The 14,199-nt window shown below is 34.8% G+C and overlaps 1 protein-coding gene across 2 annotated transcripts in view; it reads right to left on the reverse strand.

The window, feature by feature from the left end:
• Positions 1 to 14,199, reverse strand: part of FBXL17 (F-box and leucine rich repeat protein 17) — a 504,101-nt gene that overhangs the window by 158,515 nt on the left and 331,387 nt on the right. For both annotated transcript variants that reach the window (XM_059418335.1, XM_059418334.1), the window contains exon 7: positions 2,513 to 2,589. In XM_059418335.1, coding sequence (XP_059274318.1) covers positions 2,513 to 2,589 — 77 coding nt within the window. The remainder of the gene's footprint in view (positions 1 to 2,512; positions 2,590 to 14,199) is intronic.

Raw genomic sequence — 14,199 nt, forward strand, 5'->3', positions numbered from 1 at the left:
CAAATGAATAATCCTTTTTGCTGTCTTTTTTGACAAAAATTATTCATGTGTTATTGGCATGTTACCAGGGGGAAAGAGCTGAGCTGAGCTGAACTTTCAGTGATTTTTTAAAATTTTATAATCAAATAGCAATTATACTACAATCTCATAAACTATCGACCTTTACCCCTCCTCCTCAATTGTGCCCCAACATTTTGAAGAACAGAATCAATAGATGAACACTGGCTTTCCATGAACCCTCTGAATACCTAAAACCAAAGAAAAGATGGAAGAGAGATGAGGTGAGGCAGAGTGCTTAGAGCTGACACAACTAAGATACCAGAAAAATTGAAATAGATTTCTCATCACCACGGCAAGGAAGTCCCCTATATGGCCATTTCTGGCCCCTTCAAATGGACTGGATCAGTTGTTCTCAACTTTGGTTCATGTAACATCATTTAGGCAGGTTTTACAAAACCTGTGCCCCGGTGCCACCTCATAGAAATTCTGATTTAATTAGTCTTGAATAAAACTCAGGCATCAGTATGCTTTAGAAATTCCCCCGGTGACACTAATGTGCAAAGATCTATCAACCTAAGTGAATAAATGTAAACCATATTGGCAAGGTTTTAACAACGTTTTTGCCTCACCAGGAGAAAAAATCCCCAAATTTCTAAACACCAAAACATGATAATATCAAGAAACAAGAGCAATAAACAATAACTACACAATGGCAACAACAACAACAACAACAACAACAAAAACCTCTTCCAAAGCCTAGGAAAGGAAAGAGGCTGGAAGAATTTTGTAAAAAATCTTTTCCCCCTCCTGTAGGAAAGCAACATTTACCAACACTAATCATTAGACTCGGTGCTGGGTACATAAATAGGACATCAGACATGTATTCCCCAAATGAGGAAACTGAGCCTCAGAGATGTGAAGGAGCTTCCCTAAGGCCAAAGAACAGATAAAGACAAAAAGACTGAACTGGGTCCCAATTGTATCTCAAGTCCAAAGCTTTTGTTCTTCTTCACATCGCCTGGAACATTTCTTTGCACTTGCTAACTTAACAGGTGCTGGGACAGAGTGTAATTTTAGCAACATTTCCACTGTAGGACCTTGAAGAGTTCATTCTAAGGAACTTAATCTGTAGCTCTCTGGGCCATTAGCAATCTGACACTGGCACTGCATAGGGAAAGGGGAGAAATATATAAAATAAGATTGGAGGGGCAGGTAGTCTAATGGTAAAGGAGCTTGAATGCCAAGGAAAGAGTTGGAATGAATGAATGTATTAGCTAATCAACAAATCTACCTGCATGCCCTAGATTGACAGAACTCTCTAAGGGCTAAACAACGGGGAGATAAAATAGGTTTTAGAATTACTGTATCTAAGTGGCAATCTAATATGTGAAACCAGAAAACAAAGTACAAAAAATATCAAAACACTCCTTTTGCATGGTATAAGAAGGGAAGACCCCAACAACCCAGAAACATGATGAATAAATCCACATAAGACTCATTTTCCATTCTAAAAAATAAACTCGGAAAAAGAAATTAGCATTATTTTAAACCAAATATTTTATGTTATTTTTTATCAGAGCTATAGTAGAATTCTTCTAATGGTTTAATTTAGTAGCTGATAAAATACAGTTCTCCCACCCAGGACAGATGGTCAGCATGACATCCTAGGACTGGAGTCATTTATTAGCATATGTCAGAGTTAACAATTAAAAAAACTTGATGAATTATTATAAGTTTCCCTCAAGGTAAAAAGCACAGTCTCAAATTTAAACAAACAAATTAAAAAATCAGAAAAGAAAAAAGAAAACCAGTTCAGTCTCCCATAAAGCCAAATATCTGCTTAAAACTCTAGATAAATACATAAATTACTAAGAAAAAATACATAAAGCTGAATAAAAAAGGAAAGGCTAGGTTATTTTCCTTTTTTTACTCCAACAGGATGATTTCACACTTCTCATTTTTTTTTTTTTTATAAAACAACTTGCTTTTCTCTACTTTAAAGAGATATTGAAAATTAAGATAATTTAAAATCTTACATACAAATATATACCCTTTGCTTCCTACATACCTAAACGTGGAAGTTTCCAAAGCTTTAAAAAATGTGAAGCATTAAACAGTGTGCCATTTGGAATGTCAGCAGGGAATGTATTTGACATGACATTAAATTAAGCAAATTAACTCTAGTAATAACTTCTTTAGTTATATTTATTATACCAAATATTTAGTTCTCCCAGTATTTATTTTCATTGTATAAGTTTTTAAACCACACATTTTAACCCTATGTGAGTGTGTGTGTGTGCGCACACATGCGTTTAAACTGATATACATGTTCATTTTACTCTGGGTCCTAGTCTTAGGATTTCTTAATTTCTTTTGCTGTGACCATAGTTAGTGCAAATAAAGATTAAGTAGACTCTATGAGATAGTGGCTCGTGATTTCTTTCAAAAAGTTTTCACAGATTTTGTAACTTTTCATTCTAAAAAAAGATTAGGACAATGACTCTTTACATACCATAATCTGTGATTTTACAGGACACCAAATACAGCTCTTTCAGGTTTTGTCCTTCCTTTGCAATGACCTCCACACACCTAAAACACACACACAAAAAAGTGGTGAGTTACACTAATATATTTCAAGTTAAATTAGCAAGAGTTTGGCCATGACTGTAACAGGAAGAGGTCAGCTTTTGATGAATGCCACAGCTCTCTTCTTTCAACAAACTTCTTTCAAGGTGTTTCAGGAAAAAGTGTTATATTCCTTGCTTTAAACTCAAGTGCTCTAATACCCAAATGACTTTAATTAAGTACATTTATGACTAGTGTATATTTTAAAACCAAGTGATGAAAAGTGTTATTTCTATAAGAGTAATGTCACTTTTAGCAATAGACCAGTAAACACAGGTTATACAATGAACATGTCATTTACATAATAATATAAAAGCAATTATAATGAAACTAGAATATAGATGATGGTCATTACAGGTGGACAGTAATATTATTCATGTTTCAGTTATTAATGATGGAGTCTGATAACACTAAAATATACATTTTTGTGTACTTTATTCAATATAAACCAGAAATATTTAAAAATCTAACACTGGTTATAGATTAAAAAAAAAGAAGTCTGCACATGTAAGAACTTTAAGATCTTTTACTTCAAAATTTTTAATTCTTAATATTTTAAGTGAATTGTTATATAGATATGTAATATAGATATAGATACATAAGATTTATAGTCTTTTCTGGTTTCATTTAAGTTAAAAGGTTTTTGAATGGTGCACTCAGATTTAATAGCCATAGCAGAACATGCAATACAGAACTGAATGAACTTTAAAAATAATGATTAACAACGCCATCCATTTTATGGCTCAGTCTCCTACAATATCAGAAAAACCTGTACAGTCATACTGACACATAGGAATATGCATCCTTCAACGTAGTCGTTGCTTTAATCTTTATAAATAACAGTTAAGTAAAAGGGTAAAAGCAAAAAGAGTCATTAACCTTTCCTAGGAAGTAAGGATCAAGTAATTTGATACCTGTGTGTATAATCCATCAAAAAATTACTGAGTATCCATCTCTGTCTTGCAGATATTTTATTTGCTGTCTGGCTTATTTGTAGGAATCTTCATAAAATGTCAGAAAATTTTATACAATTTTCCTTCACACAATTCATTACTGAAGGTTAAATTAGTTATAAAGAGGACATATTTTTTCCTTTAGAATATTTTTATAGAATATTGTTTTAATGGAATGATAAACATTTCAAAGTTCCTTGGAATAATTGAATAAACATTCTTTTCTGGCTTTTTTTTTTTTTAAAGGATTTATGACAAAAATGGAGAGGTTCTTCCATGGCTACAGCAGAAAACTTAAGACAGCAACACAATGCAATTACCATTGATACAGCTTATTATAAAGGGAAAATTTTAAACCTAATTCCATGTCATTTGACTTTAATGTAATATTTGAATAAACTCATAAAAACGGAAGAACAAAAGCAGATAAGACATTACAGGCAACAACTATGTTTTCTTTACAACTTTAAAAATGAATTTTCATATGCTAAGGATAAAAATAAAGACCCTAGATGATTACAAAATCCTAAATTAAAAAAAAGTCTGACTACTTTCTGCCATATCAAAGATACACTTTTATCCTCCTCTATCACCTACCAAAAGTTTACAGATGCAGCATTCTGTATGACTACCACAAAATGAAATAAATTAGTACAGAAATAATGTTTATGTCGTTTTTTTTTTCTCATGCTCTTTCTAAATAGTCCAGAAAGCCTGATTTTACATTTGATTGTGAAAAAACTCTAAACAATTGCCATATCCTATCTGCATTCCTGCTACCTGATTCTATGTAAGATACATGACAAGCACATAGAAACATTAAAGACACACAGAGCCCACTACGAAGAAAAAAATAACACAAATTGATTTCACTGTATAAGCCAGATCAAGTGCTGTTTCATAGGCAACAAGAACCAGTATTCATAGAAAATAAGGTAATCAAACACAGGATGAAAAGTCTCTAAAAACTGATGAAAGGCCATGAGCATCAGGTTTCCCCCCTGTGTGTCAGTGGGAAGTTTTTATGAATAGATATAGTAACTAAATTTATCTTATTCAAGAGGCAATAGCCAAGAGATAACACATTATTAACAAATAAGTAGTAAATACTTTTTAGACAGAAAAAGAGAAAGGAAATATAAGAGAAAAGTACTTTGCTTTCACAAAGGATCACCTAGGATTTTTGCTCTGGTTTTAAAAGTTCGGTTGCACAAGGTTTTCCAACTAGTTTTAATTACCCTGTAATCACAGCCACTGTGCTAGAAGTTACGCATAACATGGAAATATTCCTTGAATAAAGATTCGTGGAGAAAAACACATTCCTTAGAAGATTTGTAGCAAAACTTAATTTCTTTAATGTAAATATCACATCATTCCCAGATGTGGTATTTGAGGAGAGAAACCCCAAGTTCTGTGAATGTGGACTGAAACTCTCAATACAATAATATTAAACAAAATTGAGTGGTTCAAATAAATACCTCAAATAGCTATTGTTTTGAGAGTTGAAAGTGGGAATGGTTTGTATTGTCCTGTTACTGCAAATTGACGGAGATGAAACCCCACATCAACTAGCTAGTGCCTGAAACCTAGTGATTAGTCCAGGTCTCCTCTCCCAGGCAGCCTGCAGTGACAGCACATCTTGACAAGAGGCCTGCACAGTGACTATCCTTTCCTCTTGAAACTTCTAGAGTCCATTATAGTATGTATTTACAAGAAGTACATGAACATAACTCTGGTTTGTGGACTGCATTTATTCTAAATGATTCTCTGTTTTATAGGAGTCCTGGCTGTAGTCATGACCTTTAGCGTTATTAACGTCAGAGCATTTCCCAGGTCACTGTACAGTAGGCATGCAGGCAACAAACAAGGTGGTAAAGGTCAGTAATTATTGAAACTTTCTGACGATAGGTTCTTATTTAAGTTTTTTTTTTTTCCTTATGTAAGTTTTTTAAAGGGTATTTTTTAAATGGTACCAATAAAATAGAGAAACGTTTGTAAAGTGATCGAATCTTAAAGAAGGAGAGTGAAGGGCTGCCTGGGTGACTTAGTCAAGTGTCTGACTTGATCTTGGCCCAGGTCTTGATCTCACAGGCATGATTTTGAGGCCCACCCTGGGCTCCATGCTGCATATGAAGAAGAAGAAAGAAAGAAAGAAAGAAAGAGAGAGAGAAAGAGAGAAAGAAAGAAAGAAAAGAAAGAGAGTAAGAGAATCAAAGATCACATTTAAAACTTTCATTTCTCCATCCTCTCTCCTATTCACAAATAATACATTGGAGAGTATCCATTAATCTCAATAATAAATTATAATTTTGTCCCTAGGGACAAGCCATGAGTCCCTAAACTCAGAATCTTGAATTCAAATTTTTCCCATTCTTCACCCACCCCGTGTTCCCATTATCCCTGAGGACAAACTTCAAAATATCATGTGATGGACATTCTCCAGAAGTCAGTACATTCAAAGATTTCTCATTTCATGCATGACAACATAAAGAATTATAAAACTTGGGAAAAGAACTATATCCTCAGGGAAAGTAACAATCTATAAGATTATTAAGGAGGAATTAATAATGGGAAAATGGCATAGTTGAAAACAGCAGAAAATCCAATATTCTTAGACTAGCCCACGAACATCAAACACAAGCCAACTAAACGATTTTCCCAAATTCTGAGAAACAAAGTGATATGTATCTTAACAAGAAAGAATTTAAAAATCTGGAAAAACCCACCCTATTCTTACCTCCATGAAACCACAGAACCACCTACCTCCTTTGAAACCCCATACTCTCATTCTCTATAACATGAAGACCTGCACAAAGAGTTTCTCCAAATCAAATGCTCCAGGTTCAATATATTTTAGTTTAATCCTGAATTGCCTCCCCTCAAATTATTTTCTTCTTTGACAGGGTTCAGAAGAAAAAGAAATTGTTGCTGAGAGAAAGAGCAGGGGTGAAGGGAGGGTGCGACATCGGGAGAGAATCTGACTGATTGACTGATTGATTGATTGATTTTAGAGAGGGAGTGGGAGGAGTCAGGGGAGAGGGAGAGAGAGAATCTTAAAGCAGGCTCCACGCTCAACACAGAGGCTGAGGCAGGCTTCATCTCACAACCCTGAGATCACGGTCTAAGCCAAAATCAAGAGTCAGATACTTAACCAACTAAGCCATTCACGTGCCTCTGATGAAAATTTTTAAAATTGCAACCATTGTAAATTCTTAAGTAACAGCTATTGAGTATGTGTGTGTGTGTGTGTGAGCGCGCACGCGTGTGTGTATATATACATACACACACACACACACACACACACTCTTCTAGAACTCCACAAAGCATAAGAAAACCTGCTCCAAAATATCCAGGATTATTATTTATAATAACACAATGTTATGTTCACTTGCTTTTGATAATGTTCTGAAATATCTGATGAAATCTGAAAAGCAACAAAAAGGTTATTTTTGTCAGCTATATAGGAATTTTTTTTTTTTTTTGAGGCATTTACTTAGTTTCAGTGGAGGGAAAAATCTGTCTCCTTAGCAATAGATTCCTAATCACCTGATTTATGTGAAGGGTAAAGGTTAATGAATTAAGCTGTGTAAGCTTCAAAACTATCAAAGGAATTCAAAAGAGCCTTGAATTATGGAAAACAATGGCTCATTCTACATACATACCAAATTTTTATGTTTTTTGTCTCCTACTCAAAAGCTGGAACATGGCATTAGTGACAATTGAAAAGAACTAATGAGGAAATATGACTACACTGCTTGCAAGAGGAGTGTCCTAGGAGACCTTGTTACTGTTTGTGATGTGCTTCAAACCCAAAAGAAGCTAATTGGAGCTGCCAGACACTGGTTTGCAAATCTCACTTTAAAGGACAGGCTCAATCACCTTAGAGGTGTGGAAAGAAATGTCCCCATTAGAGATGCATTAGTATGGGCTTGGTGAATTTCTAAATAAACTTTAGGATGTTCTTTCCTAAGCCACTTTTATATTTGAATAATAGATATATCTTCAAGCAGAGGAAAAAATGCAACAAGACAAAAACAACCCCACAGATTTAAAACAAAAAGTATGAAAAGGGCTGTAAAGTAATTGGCAAATAAGCACAATGGGGAGCTAGATATCTTTAAGACTGAATAAACATGTAGATCAAACCTTAAAATGTCTGAAATGCAAACACATTGTAAAAGGGATCTATTTAGGGGTTTAAGGAATAAAACTTCATTTTCATCATTTCTTGAAACTAAACAAGCCACCCTATATTATATAGCTTATAAATGGGTAAAAGCACAAGAAGCTGCAACCCACAGACACATACAAATGAAAAAGGAATAAACAGGATTTAAAAGATCTAAAGAGAGCAAAAAGGGAGCAAACTTGGCCCAATCCTGTGCAAGGAAACTCATCCTGACTTCAGGTCATTTAAATGATAGCAGAGGTCACCAAAACACAATTTGGCATCATATAGAAAGAATAATGATATTTGATTGATTTTTCTAAATCCTCAAATTGAGTTTACTGAAGAATAATCCGATCCCAGTGTAGCAAATGAATTGGCATGATTTACAGGTATATTCTGCTTTCAGAAAATGCCCTATATAAAAGATTTCTATTTACACAAAAAAGGCATATTTACAGGTAAACATGTACAAGATGAATCAATTCAATAATCTATTAATAATAGTACATTTCCCCTTAATACATAGGACTATAATTGTATCTATAAGCACTCTATTTATAGTTACTTTTTCTAGTAATATAATACCTTAACCTCACAGAAATAATATGCAGTATTATTGCTGTCTTCAACTTAAACAAGTGCACATAATAACAAATGAAAGACACAAGGCATCAGAATGATATGAGGAGTGTCCTTTGTATTTTATAATACACTTTCTTGTAAATGTTCTTCTATTCTATCCCATTAACAACACAGTACCAAATATATATATAAGTCAATTTTTCACATAAACGTCCAAAAATATTCTCATAGAAGAGATGTTCATTGCAAGAGAGTTTTTTAAAAGGTTGACTTGCAATGAAAATGCTAAAGCATTTGCTCAAAGCATGTTCTTAATATACCATGGGGCAAAGACTAGCAGTGACACACAAAATGTCACCAGCTCCACCAGTTAACAATAGTTATCTTGGGACACTCATTAAGTTCTCACTTACCAAATGTTATTCTCCAGAAAGCCAATACCTGATTAGTGAAATCTAAGATTAACTTAGTAATTTGCTACTTAAAACAGTAGAGAACTGATGCCCATTTTGTCACACAAAGATAGCAAAAGGTTATAAAATGAGAATAGTAGGTGTTTTTTTAAATGAGATTTTAATAAGTGGCCTACAAATGGATATGTTATTGAAACTTAAGGTCTACCGGTTTCTACCTTTGCCAACAGAGGTGCTACACCTCTGAGGGAGGCAGAGCAGATGCTGTCATCGCTGATTCATTCTGGACCACTCTTTACCTAAGTGTCTCTAACACCAGGTAGGTTTCCCAACTAGTGAGTAAGGAGGAGTCAGCACTGAAAAAAGGAGTTATACAACAACAATATTTTATAATATATTTAGGAAAGACCATTACAAACTAGCTCTTACAAAAATATTTTGTAAAACAAGTTTTAATTTATTTCTTAAAGTGCTTTAAATATGTTCAGATAGAATGAAGCCTGCGCTATTTTAAAAACACACATCCGGGCGCCTGGGTGGCTCAGTGGGTTAAGCCGCTGCCTTCGGCTCAGTTCATGATCTCAGGGTCCTGGGATCGAGTCCCGAATCGGGCTCTCTGCTCAGCAGGGAGCCTGCTTCCTCCTCTCTCTCTCTGCCTGCCTCTCTGCCTACTTGTAATCTCTCTCTGTCAAATAAATAAATAAATCTTTAAAAACACACATCCTCCTTAAGCTACTAAGAAACAAAATGGTTAAAAGCTCTTCTAAAATGGGTGGGGAGAGGGAGATTAACAAATTTGTGATAAACTTGGCTTTGGCTTTAATATTTCAGATGTATTTATCCAAAAGTCTTACTTTAAATTTTACCCATTATTCCATCTTTTTACCATAATTACACTAAGTCATTATATAACAGCTTGAGCTCACTTCTAAGTATTCCTCAAAATATGCAAGAGGCAGAAAGAAGATTCCAAGGTTCTATTTATTTATTTAACTCAACCATGTTCTATTGAGTGTAAATTCTGTGTTAGAAATATTCAAAGATATAATCAGAAGCCCACATTATTATAAAATGATGGCCGTAATGCTTATAATCTTGATAGATCAGCTACTATTAATTTTTGTTATTGTTGATAATAATATTCCCACCTAGGAACAGAAAAAATCTTATCCTTGAAAATAGTTATATTTCAGGACTAAAGGAAATGCTAGAAGAGAAAGGGGGAGGGAAATGTAAAGGTAAGACTTCCTAATTCAGCCGTTTATTCGTTCTTCAATGGGGAAAAATGTAGTTACTTTGAAATAGGAAAAGTTAAGAATACTCCTCCTTTTCAGCTTTTTGGGGTTCCATTAATTTATGACCAATAACTCTGGGGGAATCCAGGCACTGCACAGTGTTGATACAGTTAAGATTGGTGCTATCTTTATGGTTTCCTGGCATATTTTAAGACATAGGACAGAAGAGAAGGTTTTTAGTATCCTATATGTTACAAAAATTTATTGTGTAGAAGCAAAAGCCCAGGCCCTTAAAAAACTCAGGAATATAAAGACATATAAAACTATGGTCCAGTTTAGTGCATGACAATTCATCAGGGGCCACTTCTTTTCTGGAAAAAAAGTGAGGCAATACTGTGGCAGCTCTAAACCAAGCCCTACCACCACCACCACCAATAATAAATATCAACTTTAACAGTAAAGCTAGAACTATTTCAAAGAGATTGTTAGGCTTCCAAACAACTAAAATGAAATTTAGGTGGACTATTCAACATATAATTGAAAATAATCTTCCTGCCCATCTCTACCCCATATACTGTGGTTGCTTTAAGTATTGATAAAAAAGTCTCAATTCAAGAGACATCATATACTTTATGCTCACCTTTGGTTTAAAATGGCTACGACTTAAAACTAAATTATTTTAGTGGACTATAAAAACACCCAGAAGATGAGATTCTAGGCATGGTTCAGGAAAGAGTTAAGTACTTCCTTACCAGAAGACGCCACAAGTCGGCTTTGTAGTGACTAATTGCCTCTTTAACCTCTGTACTCTGGGAGCTGGCCTATGCTTCAATACCAGTTTTGTGATAGAGCCAAAGACTGATGTCCAACATAGACCTCCCATGACCTACGTAGCCAAGGAGTTAACTCAGACAAGATGCTGACAAAAGGTTTCCTTCTCAGTTGGGAAGGCACACAATCTCTTTTTGGATAAGCCAAATTCTCAGAAGACTATAAAGCACAGTAGGTAAAGACAATTTGTAAAAGTCAAAAGAATAGTTTCACTTTGGCTAACAATGATTCTAAACATCCAAATGTATCATTCAAAATTTTGTCTGAGAGATGGTTTTAGTGATAAGAAAAGAAATAGATTACTTATTTTAAAATGCAATGAAGAGGGCACCTAATTTGATATCTTTGAAAGCTCATAATTAGATAGCAGTAATAAGACACAAAGAAAGGAGGTCAAACATTCTCCATTCCAAATGTTTTCTATACGCTTCAACCATTCATACTCAGGAAGCCTGTACTTTGTCATTAATTTTTAAGTTTAGAAAATTTCTGGCCTGATCAAAAGCCAAATGAATAACTTTTACAGGTGATTTTCAGTAGTGATTACATAAAATGTAAATAAAACGAATTCTGCAATTGGGAGAAAAGCCTAGTGAAGGTTTCTTGTTAGTTTCTAAAAAAGAAGGGATAAGGAAGGAGTTCTGGATTAGGGAGCTGGAAAAGGGTGGGCAGTGGTAATAAAGTAACCCACATAATTCACCACAAAGAAGTAAAAAGAAAGATCACATGGGCTTGATGAAAGCAGGGACATTACATAAGTTTGACTTTACTAATACTCAGCTAGACTGAACTCTGCACCCTCTGAGGCCTAAGAATCATCACTGCTGAATTCATAAAACCTACTTCCAAAGCCCTGAAACTGCAGCTACTATATTCTTATTTTCTCCCATATCACTGCATAATTAGCATTCACGTCAGAGGTAAAATAATCTTTGCTCTAACATTTACAGGAAAGAGAGGAAGCAGGTCATGTTTAGTTGTGTTGGTACACTGAATTTACACAGAGAGATAACTTTTTTACTTTAAAAAAAAGAAAGGATTACACTTCTTTTTTTAAAAAAAAAAGTACAAATATTTCTACAAATGACAATAAGGGATATCAACCAAGAATTCTCTTATGAAAAGTATACAGTTTACATTTTCTAAATCCCAACAGAAGGATGCTGGCTGGTTTCAGTTCATTTTTATCTATCTGAAGAATACAACAGAAAAAAGGTCCCCCCAATTTTCTTCTTAAATAACATTTAAGTAAATATAATAGAATGAAATTTAGAAATTCCAGGGAAAGGCTATTGAACATTACTTAGTTTTTCTGGCTACCAGGACAATTCAGTAATTCCTAATATAAAGTCCATTTGCCTGTAAAATATCCATCTCAAGGATTCTTTCTTAACTCTCTCCATCAATGAAAAGACTTGCTTATCAACCATTTAATTTATATATATAAGAGTATTATATATATATAAGAGTATGTGGTATGTATGTGTGCATACATGTATATACATTTATGAATATAACTCTTTTTTTTAATATAATTTTTTATTTTTTATAAACATATATTTTTATCCCCAGGGGTACAGGTCTGTGAATCACCAGGTTTACACATTTCACAGCACTCACCAAAACACATACCCTCCCCAATGTCCATAATACCACCCCCTTCTCCCAAACCCCCTCCCCCCAGCAACCCTCAGTTTGTTTTGTGAGATTAAGAGTCACTTATGGTTTGTCTCCCTCCCAATCCCATCTTCTTTCATTTATTCTTCTCGTACCCACTTAAGCCCCCATGTTGCATCACCACAACCTCATATCAGGGAGATCATATGATAGTTGTCTTTCTCCACTTGACTTATTTCGCTAAGCATGATACGCTCTAGTTCCATCCATGTTGTCGCAAATGGCAAGATTTCATTTCTTTTGATGGCTGCATAGTATTCCATTGTGTATATATACCACATCTTCTTGATCCATTCATCTGTTGATGGACATCTAGGTTCTTTCCATAGTTTGGCTATTGTGGACATTGCTGCTATAAACATTTGAGTACACGTGCCCCTTTGGGTCACTACGTTTGTATCTTTAGGGTAAATGCCCAATAGTGCAATTGCTGGGTCATAGGGCAGTTCTATTTTCAACATTTTGAGGAACCTCCATGCTGTTTTCCAGAGAGGTTGCACCAGCTTGCATTCCCACCAACAGTGTAGGAAGGTTCCCCTTTCTCCGCATCCTCGCCAGCATCTGTCATTTCCTGACTTGTTGATTTTAGCCATTCTGACTGGTGTGAGGTGATATCGCATTGTGGTTTTGATTTGTATTTCCCTGATGCCGAGTGATATGGAGCACTTTTTCATGTGTCTGTTGGCCTTAACAAATACATTTTCCCTAACCAACACTGTCATTAAACCAACAAAAATATAATTATTATAAATGCACTTAGTAAAAGAATTTTAGCCGCCTAGCCCCTGAAATGTCACAATCACTAAAATCCAGGTTGCTTTGCTTAGGCCAGTCACCAGTCTATTCTCTATAGGGAAAAACTTCATCTCCTTGTTCCTGGGGAGTGTGGTGGAAAGCTAATGAAACCAGTATGTAAGACTGATAGAAACCATGGAGGGAAGCATTACTCAATTTCCCCTTGCAGAAAGTTGCAAAAGCATGGAGAAGGAAGGAGGTCAATTCACTATTTGTTTCAGACAGTGGGTACCTTTGCAGGCAACATCACATCAGACAGCCAGTAAGAAAAAGCAACACTTCCAAACCCAGTACTCAGCTTTGTGTTATTTTAAACTATAAATCAAAATTTCTCAATGGCATATTTCTCAATGTTCTACTGTTGATTACAGTTACAGTTCTGTCTGCATAAGCAACAAACCATGTAGCAAAATGGAGTAACAATATTAAGATTCCTGCTCTACACACAAAAAAAACCACTGCTCTCAAGTACCCAATAAAGGAAACATGCTGCTATTCTGAGGAAAAAGCAAGACTTGGAATTGAGAAGAGAGTTTATTGTTTTTAAAAGTCATTAGTGGAATAAAGAGGCAAGAGCAATGCCAGGCATTTGAAAAAAGGACATCAGGTAAATGTGCTTGTAATTCAACTGCTCAGTTTTGTGCTGCCATGGTCGTGAGAATATCATGAGTTCTGCCCTGATAATGATAGAATTTTATTAAAAAAAAAATTGGAGAACAAATTCCTTTTTGTGATCTTTTACTGAAAGGTAAATGCATAATCATCAGACACACAACACACTCAAGCGCTTTGGCAAAATTGGGGGTTTTGGGGGAAATAATGGCCACATCATACTTTTAAAAAGGTGAAAGAAAATATAAGGGCAATAGTATAAGCAAGTCAGCAAATGTGATATAAACTCAGGGATGTATTAGTTG

Source organism: Mustela nigripes, chromosome 12 (genome assembly GCF_022355385.1).
Source record: "Mustela nigripes isolate SB6536 chromosome 12, MUSNIG.SB6536, whole genome shotgun sequence".
NCBI lineage: Eukaryota > Metazoa > Chordata > Mammalia > Carnivora > Mustelidae > Mustela > Mustela nigripes.